The sequence below is a fragment of the Ruditapes philippinarum genome, unplaced genomic scaffold, assembly GCF_026571515.1.
Source record: "Ruditapes philippinarum isolate M1 unplaced genomic scaffold, ASM2657151v2 ctg5698_1_1_1_1, whole genome shotgun sequence".
Lineage (NCBI taxonomy): Eukaryota > Metazoa > Mollusca > Bivalvia > Venerida > Veneridae > Ruditapes > Ruditapes philippinarum.
This window is the reverse complement of record NW_026854547.1, coordinates 1-20736: the sequence shown is the minus strand read 5'-3', so window position 1 is coordinate 20736 and position 20736 is coordinate 1. Positions and strand designations below refer to the sequence as shown.

Genomic DNA, 20736 nt, shown 5'->3' with positions numbered 1-20736 from the left:
GAGTAATACCTTTTCGGAAATAGTTCGTAATGATAGTACATATAATTTAAAGTGACATAATGTTCACCCAAGGGTATATAGTGAGTTTACAGGTGAAAGTTAAAATAAGTTTACATTTTGCCATAATTTCTTTCATTTTTAGAATTTTCTACACATAAGTATTAAGTGATGAAAAAACTCACAAGATTAAGGGAAATATCTGTAAATATTCATCGAATTTTACCTGTTATGTTCAATTTTATAAAAAAAGAGTAGGACCGTCTTTTCATATTTTAGGCAGATTAATATTTTATCATAAACATTTTCCAGTATCAACTGTCAATCACCATTATATTAATCAATCTTTTAAAATATGTAGTCAATTCAACTTAACTTGACAATGTAACAACGTAGCATAATGTCACTTAAAAAATGTATTACCCGACGTTTATAAATTTATTCAAAATCAGTTATACCATCTTCTATTAAATCATTGAACAGTTTAGATCTTGATACCCGAAATACTCCTACTCATTTCTCTTTCAAAACTAAATTTAAAGAAAAAGTTGCACCGCCTCAAATATGAAAAACAAAATCATTAACGAAGGGCGGCATTCAATGAACGCATCCCCTAACAAAGGACCACCGGCATCGAGCACAGCAGGACACCAAACAGCGCACGGGCAAAAAAACAACAAACCTAAAACGGACCAAAGGTGCTAGTGGCATTAAAATGTGTTTAACCTTGTTATTTATGCACTAAAACATCAATATATTAAAAAAAAAAAAATTTTTTTTTCACTGTTATATTATTACTGTCTATAATAATATAACAGTGAAAAATTTTTTTTTAATTTTTTTTTTTAATATATTGATGTTTTAGTGCATAAATAACAAGGTTCAACACATTTTAGGTCAAATCAATGCCACTAGCACCTTTGAAACGGACGGGGTGTCATTATAAATTATTCAAAATATGTAATCACAGAAACCTACGAGGGGTGTTCAAATATGAATGCAACTAGGCCAATATCTCGCTTTTAACGAACTATGTACATGGTTATGTAAGCTCACATGTGTAAATCAGTTCAGTCTAGCACTCGTGTATACTAAAGATAAAGTGGTTGGAAAAAGCTCTCCTTTCACTGACCAAATACGGTTGCTGTGTTCTTAGTGTAGCAGGGTCATATTTTCGTATGACAGTATTATGAAACGTGTCAGCTCTTTCCGGTGTTTTATTTCTTTAGGTTTTGATAAGTTCTTGCTGGTCTTTTATTTTCCTTGTTTTCTGTGTTGATCTCGCCCCCGAGTTTTTGGCTCGGGAATGTTCTGTTGGCGTCCCGAAGCGCCCGCGCTCTTTATGGAATGAGAATCAGATTTTGTGAAAGGGCGACAGCAAACTTCTCGAGCCTTTTTAGGTCCGGTCCCTAATTAAAGCCGAAAATTTCCGTTATCCGGTCATTGAGGGTGCCCTTGATTTATTAAAATAAGAATGAAATTGTCGCGATATGTCAATTGAATTTTCGCAATGCCCAAACATTACAAATGAAATAACTTTTCCGTCAATAAATCGCCTGCTCTTCGGGGTTTTTATTTATCATTTTTGTAGTACACAGTCGGGTTATTCATTCATGGTATTGTTATTGTTGTACATGTATCCTAGAATGATTCAGTTGATGACCTAAATTATTCCAAAAACCTATTTATAGATATATCTTTTTTATCACTCCTATCGGTAAATTGCCGTCTCTCCCGGTTCTATTTTTGACCAGGATTTACTAGTGACGGCGGGAATAGTACCACACGTTTATTGTCCGGTCTCTCCCGATTTTGGAGTAGATGTTTGATATTCGTTACAATTGGAAAAAAACAAACAAATAGCATGTTTCATTTTATCTATATGAGATAAAAAACAATAAATTATGTACACGGATTTATATGTAATATAAATCCGTGGGATATGTACAATAATTGAGAAAAAAAAAGTACATTTTTTATGGATTAAAATGACATTATCCCAACTTTTGAAACATTTTTATTTAATTATTCAATTTTGTTATCCGTGTTTAGTAAAGATTGCCGAGGAAATTTCAAAGTTACAAATTAGATTTATGGGAATTATTCAATTGGATCGATAATTTAAAAAAATGATAAAGAAAAAATACAATGTACATGTACATGGTTTAAGAATTAAACAATATTTATATAAATTGAAAGAATTTTAAACCATAATTTTACTGACCTTTTTTCCCAGTTAATTTCTTTTACTTATAATCGTCCGGTCAATAGACAATTTGAAATCTTAAAATAATTAAAAATTTACAATTTTAATAAAAAAGAGTTACGTAAAAACTCAGTATTAAAATAGCACATAAAACACCAAAAAGAATTAAAAGAAAACAATATTCATAAAAATTTGTAAATTTTTTTTAAATTTAAAATTAATAGATATTACAATTATTGTATTTAAAAAAAACAATTTTGTCAACATTGGGTCAACATGGTTTAAAATAAACCCGGGGGCATATTTTACCCAACTTAAAATGTGAACAATACCTTAAGGGGGTCTTCGCTAATAGCGAATAAAAATGTTTCATTAAAAAGGGGGGCAAATGGTTTTGGTTTTCGTGTTGATCATGCGTTACCCCATATTGGGGTTTTTAAATGATTGCATACATGTTATCCGTTGCTATTAAAAACCACGAAACATAAAAGAAAAACAAGTTTAATTTCTAAACTCTAGCTGCCAATCAAAGTTCATTAAAGAACAAAGTCTTTCCCCTTGGTTTCCCCCATTCATAAGTGGTATACAAATTTTTTGGTTTGTTTATAAAAAATATCTTTTTCATTTATATGTGTACTAGTTCATCTTCATTGGCCCGCATTTTTTTTGCTTTTGGACGCCCTTTTTGATGCTTTGCATCAATGCTTTTCTTGTGCGCAGGTTTTGAAAAAGAGTTTACGTGGTTGATGTAGAGGACCACTTCTTGTTAATTTTGGGAACTTGTTTATATGATTTACATTTGGTTGAGCTATCCAAGTGTTTGTGAGGAAGTATTTTAAGGTAGTTTTGGTGATGGCTGAAATGATTATTTATTATTCGGTTTTATTTTGCAATGTTGTATTTTTACAGCGCGTTGAATGTTCCAAAATGGCAGTCATTTACTTTCTTCTTTCAATTCTATATTTTTATAACCAGCATGTATTATTATGTTTTAATCTTGTTTCACAGTTAAAACCATTTCACGTGAGACAGGATGTATTGTGATTGTGAAGTGATATGATTTGTCATTGGTTTATTGTGGAATCAGGCTTAAGATCCCATAGATTTTTGAAGTTTTAAGAGTTTTGTTGGGTTTTTTACCTTTTTTAATAAAGTAAACATTATTTAAATTTAAAGTTTAAATTGGGAAAAACAAAGAGTTTCCCAAATTTCTTTTTTTCATTTTAGTGATCTTAAGTCTATAAATTAATTAAGATGTTATTTAAAAAGTTTCTTAATTTATTGTATAATTATATGTGCAAACTTGTTTTTATTATGTCATTTTAGTTTCCTTGATTAAAGAATTCAACAGAGAAATTATTGTATATTCGTCATGACATTTTATATTGACTGATATGTAAAATTGGGGAAAAAATAAAAAGAATTTAAACCAAAAATCTACCCTGTGTTTTAAAACCATTTTGTTACATTAGTTAAAAGGCGAAAAAACATTTTAAAGAAATTTTATTTGTTTCCTTTGGGGAACAATGAACTTTTTTTTATCTGTCACACGGTGGTGTAATAAATAAATAGTGTTGTGGATTCAGTGAAAATATGAACTTCATGCACGCCGTCCGAAAACTGCAACTTGACAAAAAATGGTTGAAAAAGTAAAGGATTTGATTGCTACTGATGCAAGATTTACAAATACGTATATAGCTAAATGCGTTGGTATCTCTGTAGGAGCCGCTCATACAATTCTCTGGCGTGATTTAAAAATGAGAAGGTTAAGTGCCAGATGAATACCCCATCTCCTTAAAAGAGGAAAAACTTTCTCGGGTAAGAATCTCCAAAACAATTGTTGAAATAGCTCCTTAAAAACAACAATCGATCTTTCGCAAAAATCATCATTAACGAGTAGACGTGGATTCACTTTTATGAGCCAAAGTGAAAGATACATAACAAAATATGGGCAACAAATGGAAGTCAAAGACCTTGCATTACAAAGCGCATCATGAGCGTCCAAAAGGTCATGTATGTATTTTTATACTAATCAAGGTCCTGCTATTCAAATTGCCGTACCAAAGGGTAAATCTGTAAATGCCAAGTTTTACAAAGGCAAGGTCCTTCATAAATAAAAGAAATATTTCAAAAACCGTCGACAAACCGTCGACCAGCAACTGGTCTCCGTGGTGCATGAAAATGTTTCGTCACACAAAGCGGCCATTGTACACAGGAAAAGGTTGTCGAGTTTCTTCACGCTCCTTATTCGCCAGATCTTATCCCATGTAACTTTTTCCTATTTCCGGGGCTAAAAAAACACTTTGCTACAGAAGAAAGAATCAAACGCGAAAAAATCTCGGTTCGGCTATTTTCCAAAGTCTGGACAGTATACTGGACACCTCGAAAAGATTATGAAAACGCATTTAAAATTGGATCAAAAGACTTAAACTTTGTATATCACATGGAGGCGCGTATTTTCAAGGATTGAGATAATTATTTTGGCACTGTTTGTTTAGTAATATGTACCATTATACTAGCGAATTTATACACATCTTTTTACTATTGTTGAGACTGTGTGGGAAGGGCCAACTCCCTAATTTTAAATCTTCAGTGATTTTAGGATTTCCTAAAATATAAGTCAACAGGGCTTTTATCAAGTTTGGATTCTTTGGTCTAATATTCGTTTAATTTAGGATAAAAAGTTATGACATGAAGTACGTCACTTCTTATTCAGGGAATGTTGTTTAATAAAAGATTAATACATTTTCCAAAGTGATTTAGGAGTCTTTCCTAAATAGAAAACTTACTAAAATTCAGTTTTTATGCTTTCTGCTCAATTTTAAATTATCGCGCCTTAGCAACTTAAGTGGGCGTTGTTGTTCAAAAATATAAGGATTGTCGCTCTATTTATAACATTTGAGCCGTTAAGGATTCCCGACCAATCAGATTGCACTTAAGATTTATCTAAGCCAATCAGAATCGGTTAGGAATTCCCACCCTAGAATGAGTAAACAGAATACAGAGTAAACATATAAAGCTGTAAGTAATCATTATGTTGAGAAATAATACATTTTAATTAAATAGTAATGGTAATTTAGCAGGATTATTACAATTTAAAGAGAATTAGGGTGATTCCACAACCTAACTTATATCCAGTAGGCCCTATTTCACATAAAATACGGCTTTTAAATTGGCTCTAGACATAATTAGAGGTGTAAATATTATAATGTTATTATACGAGATATAGTGTTATAAAAAACATTGGTTTATCTCTATCTCACAAATCATGCATCAAACATTTCATTTGATATATACCGCAATTATCGTGTAAGTTTATTTGGAAGATTGTAAATTTTGTATTCTAATCTTTGCATTTCAATAAATATGTACTCTATACAAAATTATAAAATATTGTAAATGCAATCGTATGTTTCAAAATTAGTAAAACTTATCAATATTTTATCTTACGTTTAGTTTGATTCCCGCTTTCAAAAAGAAAAAAAACACGGAGAGATTCCTAGACAAGAAATTTTTCTGGCAAATTGATTTTATTGAGTCTATATCATGAGAGATAGTTACATTACCTTCTAGCAAAGGGTCTTTAATTATAAATATGAGAGTAATCTCCCCTCTTATTATCCCACCCAAAAGAAAAGAAATTAATAAAACTATACGTACACAATATATAGAAATTGGTGTTGGTAAAAAAAACTACGTCATGACGGTATATTTGGTCTTGATTGGCAATAGTATATCGTTGCTATTGGAAGGAAACTACAAAGAGGCAAAAGAAAGAAACATTGATACATTGCAAATGGTCTTTCTATTTTTAATGAACAAATATATATACATACATGTTTATTAAATGTGACCGTATAATACTGAATAACAATAAGTACATAGTACATAAACATGCATGTTTTAATATGCAATGAAGTTTATCATATATTTTCTGTTATGTTGAAAATAAATCAGTGAATATATCTACCGCCATGTCGGAAGGAGACCATGTTACCAGAAATACTAATAGGCATGTTATAAAAACGAGCTTATAGGTCCTAGGTAATTCAATGTCAGAAGAAACAAACCCGATAAAAAAATAACATTTAAAATAGTATGCGAGTATATAATAAAATAAGCATTCGAACAAAATTGGCTAAAACATTTATAAAATATATGTACATAAAATTAAACAATTTAAGTCAGTAATGAAAATGATACAAATAGAAAAAAACAGGCCCTACTGAAATCTCTTATCAATATGTATTTACAGTATATGTTCGAAGACACCTTATAAATCTACGGTTTTTAATTCTTGCTACATCTGATCATGACCTTTCCGCAATCACGTGACTGTGCCTTTTCGAAAGCTTCAGTGACATTTTCCAAATCAAATCTATGCGTGACAAGAGGTTTAATGTCCATTTGACCTGGAATTGAAAGTAAATCAATTAAAGTAAGGTAATTCGATGGACCTATATCTAGATAATATCTATTTTTCATATTTTTGAGTTGACATTCTCAATTCCCTTTTTTAGTTACAGTTATTGTAGAGTCTGAGATGAAACTGGCTACTATTCAAATAAGATGAGAAAACCTGATGTGCGTGTTTGTTGTTTTTGGCCCTGTGTAAATGACGAAGACATGTCATTATTCCTAACAAACACACATTTTTTGTTAGTTTCAGAGCAGATGACTTCGATGTATACTTATTAAAGTACTAAGTGTACAATTTGTAGATTTGGATCAGCATTGTATTCATTCTGGTGTTAATTCCAAAGACAGTATCATATAAATTCTAGTAAATAATGCATTTCTCTTATCTCTTCACTTAGAAAACGATATAAAATTTCAAATATATCTAGAACTTGACATTTTATTTTGTATGCCGTTTCCATAAAAGTTATATGACTTGTAATATCACTGTCCGATATAATTTAAAAACAAAAGTGGGGACTTCATAAGTATCACCGTATAACTGCATAATATATAAGGTGATTTTTTATATTTTTTTTATACATTTTTATTTTTGAATTATGAATGAGTATAAATGCTGTAAGATATGACTTACCAGATGATACAAGGTCAATTGCCAGTGGTGTGCAATATAGGTATGCCCGAACACCTAATATATCCACTTCCCTAAATGATGCGTTAATAATTGGTACAGTAACATTTGCTTCTCCGAGCCCAACCTGTGCCACACGACCACCACTCTTTGTAGACTAAAATTTAATAGGAAACACCCCTTTTAACAAACATTGCAGAGACATAACCTTATATTTCTTCATTCCTTGAGTTTATTCAGAAACGATAATTGTTGGTCGATATGGCAGACTAATTCAAAGAGGCATGCAAATAATATAATTTGATATACCGAAGGACTGGGTGAACATCTTAAAACGTTGAACGATATAAAATGGTCAAGACATTGAGCAACTTATTCATCCGATTGTTTCTTCTTTTCATAAAAAAACAACTTACTTATTGCATATTTAATTTACAAAACATTATCCTTTGCCATTTGAAAAAAGTGATGTTTATAAAAGATTGCTGTACTAAAGGGCTGCAAGTGAAACAAACACAACAACTCACTCGTATGGCTGCCCTTATAGCACTTGGTGAACCACTACATTCTATAGCAACGTGTGGTTTCTCACCAAAACACTCCTCTACCATTTTTTCAATTTCCTCTGGTTCTTTTGATCTCACGTCTAGTGCATAATCAGCCCCTAACTGCTTTGCCAGTTTAATACGAGATTCAAGCACATCTGTCAAACAAAAATTTACAATCTAATCAAACCATGAAAACATGAAATAACTTGCAAGTTAAACCATTACCACAACAGGAATAAAAAAAGATACCGCGTGTGATATCATAGGCGTTTAGGTTGTGAATCTTTGTGTCAAATTATGTTTATTTTCCACATCTCGAATTTTTTCTTAAATTCCATTATATTTATAGAAATTTCGTAATAATGACAAATATCATTTTTAGAAATTTCCATATAAACATGTTCTTCAGCAGAAACGTCATGTAGAATTTTATATAATACACTGTATAAATAAAAAATTGATAAGATAACCTGTAACACAAATGTTTGTAGCTCCAAACACCCTGGCAGCCATCATTGACAGTAAACCCATGGGTCCTATAAATCAAATATCATTTTACTAAGTTATTATATTATAATTTATATATTTATATAAAATTCATTAACCCAAAACAACTATAACAAAATATTAATTTGGTACTAATATTTCCTCTCATAACTTAACAAATAGTCTAACAGTCAAGCCTTTTATCCCTTTACATAATTGTTTTATACATGAACCAATAAAGGGTACAAACTTGGCACGCACTTTTTTAAAAAGTTCCTCCCCCCTCCTTCAAAGCACCCAAACAATCCAAAGTTTTGTTTACTCATCTCATCAATTCACTTAATTTAAACATCGTTAATTATTATAGTATAAATTATAACTGTACCTGCTCCAGTAATGAGAACATTGTTTCCAGCAGACACTCCAACACGGCGGCATCCATGCAGGGCGACAGCAAGAGGTTCGAGCATAGCGCCTTCCTCTGTACTAATGTGGTCTGGCAACCTGGAAAATATTAGGTTTAAGTTGATAAAATTAATTGCGTTACTTCAACGTATTCTCAATGACACTCATAGGCAGTTATGCATTAGAAAATGTAGCATGCACTTTGTAATAAAGACATCTATTCTCTTGAAAGTGTCACTTACCGGAAACAGTGCTTAACATTCTCAACACAATATCGTGCCATGTAACCCCAATGTCCAGGAAAACCATGTATCGCTGCCTTCTCACATAAATTGAACTTTCCTTCTCTACAATCAGAGCACGTTTCACAATAGGAAAATGGATCCATGGCAACTTTGTCACCTATAAATTTCAATTATTTGTATAGTTAGTATTTTCATTTTGCTGTACAGAAGGTACATGTATACTGAAAATAACAAAAAATCTAAAAGCGGATGGTTATTGCTTAGTGGTTACATTACCACCGATTTTGTACAAGAATGATGTAAAATAAAGTTTCTTTCCTTGCCTGATGCCTAAGAAGATATAAAAAGTTTTTAAATAAATTCATTTAAAGTATAAGTGAATAAATATGCTTATAATGATAGTAAAGCTAAATAAATAGGGTTCAGTTTACCGATCTTTAGAGAAGTGACACCTTCACCTAGCTTTGACACAATGCCTGCGCCCTCATGTCCTAAACCATAGGGATCCTTACTTTCAATACATTCCGGAATTCCGTTATGATTCCAGAAACTAAGATCCGAACCACATATTCCAACATTTTCTACACGGATTTGTACCTCTGCAAGAATATTTAAATGATCTCTACAGGTTCAAGAAATCAATGTCTTTCAATTTGATGTATATAACGCAGCCATATTTAACAAGAATGAAATCAAATCAAAATTCTAATCAAAACTTTTAAAATAGACCAAAAATGGTCAGATGCCGTAGAATGAAATATATGAGTTATTTGAGTAAATAAGAGCAACTATCAACTAAATACAATGATAATGGTTTCAGACTTTTGATCCAAATGGTACGTTTTTCGATTCCGTATTGACAGATTTGTTCAAATAGAAATACCAACCTCCAGGGCCTGGTTCTGGTATTTTTTCGACTTGCTGAAAAAGTAAAATAAAAGTATATTTTCACATATGAAAAATATAATATAGCTATTTCATATATATATGTTTATGTTTACAAAGAAGAATAATGCAAAACCAAAGGTTTTGTCTTTAGGGTAAGATTAAAACTGAAGTTCAGTTAATCTTTTAAAACAGATATATGAAGAAAGTGTTAAATGTCATGAGCAATTAGTAATTTAAAAAAATCTTTACTGCTTCAATTTTCAAAATATCTTTGACTTCTGCAACATTATTTGTAGAAACAGTGTCTTCCTAAAATTAACTGTTAAAAAGCATTCATGCGGACTGTTTATAGCACATTTTCCTCAGGATAAAGCTTTAAAAGACCAGACTACTTATCTGAACAGAACCATGTGAATGTGAATATGCAAATGTAAGATTTTATTCCCCCATTAACTGTAACCAGAAACTCTTCCTAGTCATATCCTGTCTTCTTTCTTTATCTATCGCTTGGAATTATTAAAAGCTGACAGCATTTCACTAAAACACCTACTATCTAATAAAGATTTCTTTGAAAGCATACAACATGTTTTTAAACCTAAAATTTACCCATTTCTTTCAAATTAAGACTGTCTTTATGATAAAAAGAAGGTGCGAAATATTGTTGAATTTGCTCAATTGATAGAGTCAAAGTCCTTGTCTTCAATTCTTAACGATGTATAAGCCGTTATTATACTCATGTACGGCATTTGTAAGAACGAATAACACAATGGGCCGTGTTTGTTTCCGCTTGTTTCGTTCTCGACTATAAACGTCAGTTGTATAGACATGATTCGGGGGATTCAAGGAAGAGGAAGATGAAAATCTTGATAGCGTTATGCGCAAATTCTTTGTGGATAATTTAAAAGTGGCACAGAGTATTGTTGATTCTATGAAAATAGAGCGAGTACATAGATTAGGCCAAGTTAAGGGTAATACAACGGAGCCTCGCAAAGTTGTCTGCAGATTCGCTTATTTCTCAGACCGTGAAATAGTTAGATGACAAAACAAACTTTTAGATCACACGGATTATTTTTTGCACGAGCAATTCCCTCCTGAAATTGTCGCTAGACGCCGTAAACTGTTACCGAAGTTGAAAGCTGCTATAAAGGATAAGAAGAAAGCCTGGTTTGTTTACGACACCCTTTACATAGACGGAACCCCAGTCAAGTACGAATAGGATTTATTGGAGGATGAACTTAGTATTCTAGTATGGAATTTAAATGGTTTAACTGACACAAAACGTTCTGATAAAGATTTTCTTTCCATTTTAACTGATAATGATAATATTGTTTTAAGTGAAACATGGACCGATAAAAATTCAAATGTGTCTATAGAAGGCTATCGTTGCTATAATTTATATCGAAAGTTCAAACATAAAAGGGCAAGACGTAATAGTGGTGGAATGTCAATTTACGTACGTGAATGCCTCAATCAAGGTGTATCTATAGTTAAGAATAATTTTGACACTATTGTCTGGCTTAAATTTGATTGTGATTTTTTCAATTTTGATAAGGATGTTTATTTTTGTTGTTTATATTTATGGCCGGATGAATCTCCTGCTGCAAATGTTATAGACGTTAACCTTTTTGATGTCATAGAACAAGATGTCTTTAATTTTGAACAATCGGGTCGAGTATATGTAGCAGGTGATTGGAACTGTCGTATTGGTAACAAACCTGACTATATTGTTTGTGACAAAAATATTAGAAATTATGATCCGGACTTTTATGTTTCCGATAATCACCTTGTTAGGGCCTCGCTTGATAATTTGTCCAATACACGCGGTCACAAAATGCTTGAATTGTGTAAGGCAACCGGTTTGCGGGTAGCTAACGGGAGATTAGGCCAGTTAGATAATTATTGTGGTTTTACCTATTATAGCCGAGGCGCGCATAGTGTAATTGATTATTTACTTCTAAAAGAGCCCGATTTTGATACGCTTAGTATGTTCGAAATTTGCCCCTTTAATATATTTAGTGATCATGCTGCCTTGAGATTAAGTATGCGAGCGATTAAACCATTAACGGAGGATATTGTTAATAACAACGAATCTCGCGTTCACACAGTTTACAAATGGAACACGGAACACAAAGAAATCTTTCGGCGCGGCCTTATAGCTAAATTACCCGATTTCAATAATCCTTATTGTAAGTGCGGATTGTAGTGATTTAAATAGAATAGATTACACAGTGGATATGTTTACAAACATCATTTCGGAAGTTGCGTCGCCTCTGTTCAAACGTGAATATAAAAATAAAGTACCCTCCCAAGCAAATCTAAATATATGGTATGATAAGGAATGTGTAGACCATAAGATACTTTATAAACGCGCGTTGCACAATTAAAACAGTAACCAGTCCGAAATAAATAGAATTGAACTTTGCAAACAGCGCAAAACGTATAAATATATAGTGCGCAAGAAAAAACGCGCTTACAAATTGAAAGAAGGTAGGAAGCTTTCGGAGTTAAGAAAAAGTAAACCGCGTGAGTTTTGGAAATATTTTAAATCTAATAATCAGTCATGTCAAAATGATATAACAGTAGAGCATTTTAAAAATTATTTTTCAGATTTGTTTAATAATATTCCGACAACTGTTATAAATGAGGTTGAAAATTTTAACGATAATAATGATTTAAATTTACATGATCCTACATACGGTGAGCTTAACTTACCTATCACACTAGGGGAGGTAACCGCTGCAGTCAAGCGACTCGGCCGAAACAAATCGCCATGTCCCAGTGACAATATTTTAAATGAATACTTAATCGAATCGATTGATATCATTGGAGGCCATCTAACAGATCTTTTTAATATTGTTTTTAATTCAGGTTATTTCCCAGATATATGGGCACAAGATTATATAATACCGATCCACAAAAAGGGAAGTAAAAATGACCCTAACAACTATAGGGGCATTACACTTTTGAGTAACCTTGGAAAATTATTCACTGGTGTGTTAACAGCTAGGGTTGAGAAATGGTTCGAAAGTTATAATATTCTATCTGACGCCCAGTTCGGTTTCAGAAAGGGTCACAGCACTGTAGATGCTATATTTGCATTACATAACCTCATAGAACATGTTATTTCGCAAGGGTCACGTTTGCCATGTGCATTTGTAGATCTACAAAAGGCTTTTGACTCCGTTTATCGACAGGCACTGTGGTTTAAATTGTATCATCTTGGGTTGGATGGAAAACTTTTAAAAATGTTTAGGTCTATGTATAATATAGTTAAGTCTTGTGTTAAACATTCTGATTCCTATTCTGACTTTTTCAATATTTCCATTGGATTGAGGCAAGGCCTAAATAATTCGCCAGTCATGTTTGCCCTTTTTCTTGAAGACTTGGAACTTTTCCTGCAAGGATCCATTAAATCAGGTTTATCTATTTATGATATGTGCCTTATCATACTGCTATTCGCCGATGATATGGCAATTATTGGCCATTCTGTTGAAGATTTGCAGGCCAGTTTAGACAAATTATACGAGTACTGCCAGTACTGGGGCCTACAAGTCAACACATCTAAGACCAAGATAGTGGTGTTTCGTCGTAGGGGTGGGCTAAAATGTAATGAGCGCTGGCATTTCAATAATGTGCCTCTAGAAATAGTTAATGACTTCAACTACCTAGGGGTGGTGTTTAATTATACCGGCTCATTCGTATTAAATAACCAGTACATAGTCGGAAAGGCCTTAAAAGCCTCAAATATACTGCTAAATAATATAAAACAATATGAACTTAGCCCTTCGATATCGCTTCAATTGTTTGATGCTTTTGTGGGATCTATCTTAAACTATGCCTGCCCGGTTTGGGGCTTCACTAAGTCCAAAGAGTTAGAACGTGTACATCTCAAATACTGTAAAACGATTTTGGGCGTTAAATTAAGTACAAGTAACGTATCGGTCTACGGGGAATTAGGGAGGTATCCGTTATTTATCATTAGGTACACACATATAATAAAGTATTGGTTTAAATTACTGAATACGGATAACATTATATTAAAATGCATTTACGAAAATGCCAGTGACAAATGTGAAAATGGCACAAATAACTGGCCATGTAAAATTAAAAAACTGCTTGCGGTACTTGGTTTTGCCGAAATATGGAATTTCCCGATAGTGTATTGTTAAAACAGTTCTTACCTGTTTTTAAACAAAGACTTATCGATTGTTATTTACAAGAATGGCGTGCAGATGTATCTAGTAATGGTGTGCTCAGTCATCTATATTCATATGTAAAAGATCAGTTCTGTTATGAATTATATTTAGATAAGATTAATTGTAAATCTTTTAGAAGCGCTCTTACACGCCTTCGAGTGTCCTCTCACAGACTTAGAATTGAGTCCGGAAGGTATGGTCGAGGCCGTGTAGAACGCCACGAAAGAACTTGTCAATTCTGTGATACTAACGAACTCGAAGACGAATATCATTTTGTTTTAAAATGCAGTGCTTATGAAAATCTACGTAGTCAATACATTAAGCGATATTTTTACATTAGGCCTAGTATGGCCAAATTTATAGAACTACTACAATCTAAAAGTCATAAAGTACTTACAAACTTATGTTATTATTTAAAAAAGGCAAACATCAAACGAAATGATTACTTCAGAAATCTTCAATAGTATTATGATGCAGTTTTGATTATATATACCTTGATGTTTTTTCAGTATATTATTATATAAATAATTTATCAAACAAATTCGATTAAAAGCGAAGTTATAGTTTGTTCTCCGCTTAAATTTAGTACTCTTCATTATTCATTTACAGAAGTAATTTAAAAAAATGGATATATAATTGATAAATGGAGTTTTGTCAGTGTATGTAATGTATCACATTGTATGTATTAAATATCCCATTGCTCAGTATTGTATTGATTTGTTTTTTCTTTATGTGTAATTGTAAAATATGTGACCTATAATTATATTTAAAAATGTTTGTAATAACGATGTACCTATGTGTGTACAAGTTATGAAATAAACTCTGTTCTGTTCTGTTCTGTTCATGATGATATTTGTATTTACTTTTGTAAGATATAGCCTTTATACATTCAAGGACTAACTTAACTGTCCATGTAACAAATACAAAAATTTGAGGTAAAAAAAAAATACAACATATCAAATATCCTCGGGGCAAGAATGATATATATGTAAATCTCTGGTTAACTGAGGTCAACGTTTTGGTTTGAGAAGTACAATCATAATGCGGTCGAAAAATCTAGGCTAAAAGTTTTAAACTTAATTATGTATGTCTTGTTTAAATAGTTTCTCGTTTTTTAGTTTGTTTGTTTCTTTGTTTTTTTTGTGTTTTTTTTTTAAATAAATAACAAAATCTAACATAATAATTGAAAGCTTGATATGGAGATAAAGCTCGCTATCTATGTTAAATGTCCATAAGATGTACTTTGTTCGCTCCGAAGATCTACTTGAAATTATAACAATAATTATACACCCAACAAAGATTAAGGGTTGGTATTGTCCATTATTTTTGTATAAAAACTTCGTTCACAGGGAATAAAACATGCATTGCCAGATAACATTACGCGTGTCTGCGCCGTTGCTGTACATTTTAATATAAGTTTTGGCGCCACGTAAAATAGCTTCTTGAAAAGACGGACCCAGTAATTTCATTATCAAACCATTACTGTTAAATAACATCGCACTAGCACATAAAAAGCACGACGAAGCCGATTTCTTTTAGGAAATTAGACAACGAAACGCGACATTACCGAAGCATACATTTCCTTTTATGCAAGAATAGTGCAAATGCATCTTTTTCGAGCATTCATCTGCAGAAACCATCGGCCTCATTTTATCATTTGCCCTGTGGGCTCGGGCTTTAAATGCGCCCATGCAGATGACATGCACGAAAAATGATGCATTTACCCTCTATTGTTGGTAAGTTCACATTGAAAGAAATTATAGTCTGTACGTTGTTGTATGCAAAAAATTCTAAACTAGATATTTTTAGAAATAAATTGCTTTTGTCTAAATCAAACCAACTTACCAAGCGGACATCTTCTATTCCATGAAATACAGCTGTTAAATTTGCCTCAGTCATTATATTTTAGAATTGATAAAACATAAAAAAATCTAATTGTGTTACACCAGAACAACACGAAGTAAGTTTTACTAATGTTGCGCGCTCTAAAGCTCCGCCAAGTATAAACGTAATAAAAAGTTAAACTACCGTTTAAGTACGAAAAGTTTATAGGGTTTAACAGAAATGGTGTTAACTTGCATTTATTTTGAAGAAGAAAAAATGTAAAATTGACCTTGAGTATTTGACGTGTAACGTCGTCAATCCGTGGCGAATATGTGATGGTGATTCAATTATGATATTTGTTAACTGTATTTCACAATACTTTACAATTATGTCTGTATTATGTACTCGGTCTAACGATGTAAAAAATGTGTTCATCAACCCAAAACTTGTGTGTTCAAGAACAAACTTTACAAATATCCCAGTATAATAATTATAGTCTTTGTTCCTGACTGCTTTATTGTAATGTTTTGATATAGTTCCATATCAAAAGCAAGACCGTGAAAATGTCTTCCACAAGAGCTAGCTCGGTTATAATAAAGGTGCAGTCTGAGGAAGGAAAACTAGGGGGATGCCTTTTGCTTTGGAGTATCGTATCATAGTTGCATTTTGGTGAGTTTAGATTCACACACAAATATGTTTAGGCGATTGTTAGAAATTGTAGGAAATAATTAGTAAATAATAGTCTTCTTTTCGCTTACCTTAAACATTCTACGGTCTACAGGCATATAGAAAGGTTCACTAATTTAAGGCCTCAACAGACGGTAGGATTTAGTTGTACAGCACTAATTAGAGATAAGATGTACAATTTTCAAAGCTATACAACACTTGCATTCAGACGGCAATTCTATACTGTAAGAATCTTCTGAGGTTTCCCCTGAAAAGGATCCCTTTACATTGATCCTTTACATACTTTACTCACTTAATACTTTTTTTCGCCATGATGATTGAAAACACCTCCATTAAAAATATATATAAATATATATATTTTTTTAATGTGAAGCCTGATCGAGACTCAAACCTGGGACCCTCGGAATACCGTACTGCGGCTCTACTGACTTAGCTATGTGGCCGCCTACAAACTACCTCCCCTCCCCAAATTCATGTAATTACAGAACAACTCAATACCGTGACATAATCATTTTCGGAATAATTTGGGATTCGAACACAACACAACTTTGGGTCTCCTGAAGAGTTTTTCAACATCATTTTACCCCATCTTACTACTATGTTTACCTTTTAGCCCTAATTGTTCTGGAATTTCATTCATTACATCCATTATCAGGAGATAATTTGCTTATCTGTTACTTGTCATTGTGGGAGGTCTGTAAAAATCGATACGACAAGATTTTCAAAATAGAACATGTCCTATCCCTTACATCTCGACATAAGGTTTCCGAAATCAAGAAATTGTAGCCTTCACACATTAAGATTTGTCTGTACATCTTAGTTTTAATTGGTGTTGTACTTCAAAATCCTACCGTCTGTTGAGGCCTTAAGGCCCATGAACAGAATTACGCGACACACAAAACAAGTCTCTTATTTTCACATGTTTAGTTTTGTCTTCATTGCCCTTGAAGGATCTCGCTTTTTCTAAATTTCATTTTCTAAATAGATTTAACAAATTTAACGGGGTAAATGTAAATTGTGACTGGTTTTCAATGCAAGTACAAGTATGGAATGTACACGCTGCTTATGATGAATTCTAATTAGTTGGATTTATGTTTCGTGTTATTTCCTTTTTGCATTTGTTTATGGTTAATTTCGCGTAATTAAGACTTTCTGATATTTCTTTTTTTAACAAAAGCACGACACTGTTACTGAATCAACATGAAAGTGTGGTAAGGATTCTATAATAATATTCTTATGATAAAAAAACGCATTGAATAGACGCAATATGGTAAATGATATACATGTAATCCGTCTTAAAGGCCAGTTATGCTCAATAAATGTTGTGGTTTTTATTACTCAAATTTCTTTTTCTTGGTGTCCTGTTTCAGTTACATGTACTTTTTTGGCCAATTTCCTGAACTGTCTTTTGTCTCTGATGCTTTTTGTCAATTAGTACAGTTATATGACATTTTTATTTTGTATAGAAGTAAAAGTAAAAGTAAAAAAACATCTTTGTTCAGATTTTGCTTCTTTCATGACAAATAATTCCAAATCCAGCCTTACTTTCTTTAGATGATAAACATTTAACTCTGAAGCAATTATTTAGAAATTATAAAACAGACGTTTGCCCTTTCTAAAAAAAGAAGAAAACTTGATTTGTTTTGTGGCTAATCAAATGTACACGCTGACTATATCTCAGTTAAAGGTATGTTTAAGGTTTAAGAAACATAAGTATATTTCATGTGTTATAATTATGATAGTCGTATACACTGATGATATCCGTCACGTCCTATAAATCTGAACAAAAACCACATCCTCATATGTAACCTTCAGTCGTTTTACAGGTAACAACTAACACAAAAATACATAAATCTATGGAACGCCAAAGGAACATGAACTCAAATACTAGTAGTTTAACCACAATTGTTTATTTCAAAATTTAATTTGATTTAAATACTCAAACGTGCAAATGAATAAAAAATGTTCAAATATATAGTTATTTTGGCAACCCGTATAAAGAACAAGTAACGATAAACATAAGGCCAAAATATTTAATATTTTACCATAAGTACATTTCATTTTTATGTTTATTTTTATTTTTATGTTTATTACATATTTATCCAAAATATATAGATCTACAAAACATAACAAAAAAAAAGAAAGGAGGATATATAAAAAAAAAGAAAAAGTGAAAGGATTAAAATTAAATCACATCTTAACCAATTCAGTATAGCATGATAAAATTATTTCATACATTCTAAAATAATAATTTTCATGACAGTTGCAACATACGGTACATAAGAAACGACAATGACATAAACAAATACAAGAGGTATCTTTTAAAAAAAGATACTCACTAAAGGTTTAAAGTAGATTAATTTTTTTTGAGAACCTCTAAATCAAAATTTTCGTTTTTCTAACAGGTTTTACTTATTAAAAAAAAATTCATAAAATTTCTTAATGTAATTTAAAAAGTTACAATAAAATAACAGTTCCGCTTTTACATAATATTTTAACTAAAAGAAAACCCAATTTTTTGTTATCAAAGTCTAATTTTATTACAAACGACTAATTTCATGCATTTTTTGCCTCGCCATCTTAAAAAGCCTCGTTAAACCCTTTCCCAAAGGAAAACCCGGGTTAACCAAAGATTTTCACTGACCGACCTGCAACAAGCAAACGTTTTTTTTTTACAAATAACCAAATATAATATAAGAATATATACCCATCCCCTCCTCTGTTCAAATATTTGAATCAAAACATTCATTGATATATATTATATAATAAACTTCAGGACAAGAAAGGTGACTTGTTAAAATGTCGTATAACATGTAGCTATAACAAAGGCTATAACAAAGGCTTCGCTGCAAATCGTTGAAGGTGAGTCCTTGAACACAGCATGTTTATTGTTGATGAATATGTCATTATCACATACTAGTAAGTTGAATTTATGCATGTTTATAAATGTATAAATCACATAGTAAATGCAAACAGAGAAAAAAGCTCATATTTTAATGCTTTGCAATTGGAAAAAGAATATACAAATGTATTGTCTACCTGAGGCTATCATTTCACGTGCTATTGGGTAACAATGTGCATTCACGGACACTCCACGGATATCAACTTCTCTTAAGCCAGCGTTTATTATTGGTAATGTAACAACATTTTCTCTCAGTCCACTGATTGTAACGTTGCCGCCATTGCCGGTTGCCTAGAAAAAGAAACTATATCTATAGTTGATAGTTCAAGAAGACAGGATTGTTAAATAACTGAGTAGTATTAAATCTGTTTTTCTACTCTAACTAAGAAATAGAATATAAGGCTTGCGAGCACATTTTGAATACTGTAGTAGGTTTAGTACCAGTATGCTTAGAATTTAGTACAAACTTAATGCGCTATATGTGTAAATTCAAGACACTACTCCTGATTTATCTGACAGACAGACAATCGTATGTTTATTGGGAAATGTTGCTTTTTTATTATTTATGATATATGTATAAATACCAGGTATTTATAAAATAATGAATTAACAGCCTGAAAGTTATTTTGACAAAAGTACCTATGCACATTTTCTTTTAAACTTACATAGATAGCAGCCTGGATACTGCTCTGGAATCCAGTGCTATCTATAGACATGTCAGCTTTGCCACCCAATGCATCTATAACCATCTTTGCAACTTCTTTTGGGTCCTTGACCGATGACACATTCAGTGCGAAATTTGCTCCTGCTTTCTTTGCAATGTTCAGGCGGTAATCATGTTTACCTATAAAGCAGTGGTATATAAGTTAAATGATATTGTCATACTTAAGTTACATTTACATTCTCAAATATACTTAACATACATACATAAATATTATCTTTCAGCAATTATTTATTTGATAAAACTGATATGAACACAATAAGCAAACGGCTTTACATTACACCATACGATCTATTGCAAGTTAAATAAATCAAAGCTTGGGGGCAATAAAGTTGTTTCAACCATCAAAACCATTTGTATTAAATCTATTTAATTAGCATGCTTTTCATACAGATACTTCTTCTATTAACAATTGTTCAGAATGCCAAATGGCTCTAGCACTTTAAAACAAAAATATTTCACATGTTATTTTTTTTGAAAATGTTCTTAATGCAATGATTTTTCTTGATTTCTTTAAATACGTTTTAATTGTGTGCTTAACGTGCTACTTGATTTGTGCATTGTTGTTTCATTTTTTTTCC

The 20736-nt window shown here is 31.9% G+C and overlaps 2 protein-coding genes across 2 annotated transcripts; both read right to left on the bottom strand.

Annotated features, from left to right (window-relative positions):
• Nucleotides 1-5998: 5998 nt before the first annotated feature.
• Nucleotides 5999-16012, bottom strand: LOC132740424 (sorbitol dehydrogenase-like). The gene is made up of 9 exons (XM_060728329.1): nt 15867-16012; nt 9825-9858; nt 9369-9536; nt 8935-9094; nt 8673-8791; nt 8272-8337; nt 7781-7956; nt 7257-7410; nt 5999-6615 (listed from the first exon to the last, which is right to left on the bottom strand). Exons 1-9 carry the CDS (start codon nt 15918-15920, stop codon nt 6494-6496), a joined length of 1053 nt encoding a protein of 350 aa, XP_060584312.1. The 5' UTR covers nt 15921-16012; the 3' UTR covers nt 5999-6493.
• Nucleotides 16013-19503: 3491 nt separating this feature from the next.
• Nucleotides 19504-20376, bottom strand: LOC132740423 (sorbitol dehydrogenase-like). The gene is made up of 2 exons (XM_060728328.1): nt 20100-20376; nt 19504-19725 (listed from the first exon to the last, which is right to left on the bottom strand). The coding sequence occupies exons 1-2, from the start codon at nt 20181-20183 to the stop codon at nt 19519-19521; spliced, it is 291 nt and encodes a 96-aa protein (XP_060584311.1). The 5' UTR covers nt 20184-20376; the 3' UTR covers nt 19504-19518.
• Between the last annotated feature and the right edge of the window lie 360 nt (nt 20377-20736).

What these genes read in the sequence shown, in the direction of transcription:
- LOC132740423 (XM_060728328.1), bottom strand. Translation starts at nt 20,183, where the DNA reads ATGGTTATAGATGCATTGGGTGGCAAAGCTGACATGTCTATAGATAGC. An exon ending in GTATCCAGGCTGCTATCTAT is followed by an intron (nt 19,726 to 20,099) that starts GTAAGTTTAAAA and finishes TTCTTTTTCTAG; the next exon opens with GCAACCGGCAATGGCGGCAA.
- LOC132740424 (XM_060728329.1), bottom strand. Translation starts at nt 15,920, where the DNA reads ATGACTGAGGCAAATTTAACAGCTGTATTTCATGGAATAGAAGATGTC. An exon ending in TGTTCTCATTACTGGAGCAG is followed by an intron (nt 8,338 to 8,672) that starts GTACAGTTATAA and finishes TTTGATTTATAG; the next exon opens with GACCCATGGGTTTACTGTCA. An exon ending in CTATAAGGGCAGCCATACGA is followed by an intron (nt 7,411 to 7,780) that starts GTGAGTTGTTGT and finishes ATTAAATTTTAG; the next exon opens with TCTACAAAGAGTGGTGGTCG.